Raw genomic sequence first — 647 nt, forward strand, 5'->3', positions numbered from 1 at the left:
CACAAGATTTCAGTCCCCTCGTCACGAATTCCAGGGTTGTTGCTCAGATCCAGGCTAACAAGACCTCCAACTAGAGGAACCAAACGTTGGGGGGTTTGCATGAGAAGCAACGCGACAATCTGCATCCCAGACGCCGTTAAGCCGTTGTTCGCCACGCAGAGTCGCTCCAACCCACGCACACACACTGATACTTCGTCTGATGAGTGAGTGAAAGAGCTGGGACAGTCATCAGTGGAGATGGAGGACACATCTTCAACTGCTTCCTGTCCTGTTACGGTTGGCTGCTCTGAGTGAACTTGGCGCAAGCGGTTACGATAGCACTGTAGCAGGCCAGTGCATAGTACACGAAGGCCATCATCCTAATTAAGGAGGAGAGGAACGAAAGAGATCAGTAACTAGATGATCAATGTAAGACAAGTTCAACAGGCCTAGCCAGATCGATGAGAGGCAGCAAGAAGACTTGAGCTGCAAGAGGAACGCCTGTAAAAAGGAAGCACATTTAAGAGGGATTATCCAAACTAAAATAGAATATGGAACGATTCAATTCGAAAAGGGTTTCCACGCTTATCCTTCACCGGTGACCGCAGTTACCTGAAAATTAGCTTCAAGATGAGACGGTCCTGTTGGATCCAGCGGTAAAGTAAGTG

General features: G+C 48.5%; 1 protein-coding gene across 1 annotated transcript; it reads right to left on the reverse strand.

The window, feature by feature from the left end:
- Positions 1 to 59: 59 nt before the first annotated feature.
- On the reverse strand, positions 60 to 359 carry T265_16214 (hypothetical protein; the record flags this gene model as incomplete). The annotated part of the gene is made up of 1 exon (XM_009179773.1): positions 60 to 359. A coding segment is annotated over one exon (300 nt), but the record flags the coding sequence as incomplete, so codon positions are not given.
- Between the last annotated feature and the right edge of the window lie 288 nt (positions 360 to 647).

This window comes from Opisthorchis viverrini, assembly GCF_000715545.1.
Source record: "Opisthorchis viverrini unplaced genomic scaffold opera_v5_7590, whole genome shotgun sequence".
Classification (NCBI taxonomy): Eukaryota; Metazoa; Platyhelminthes; class Trematoda; order Opisthorchiida; family Opisthorchiidae; genus Opisthorchis; species Opisthorchis viverrini.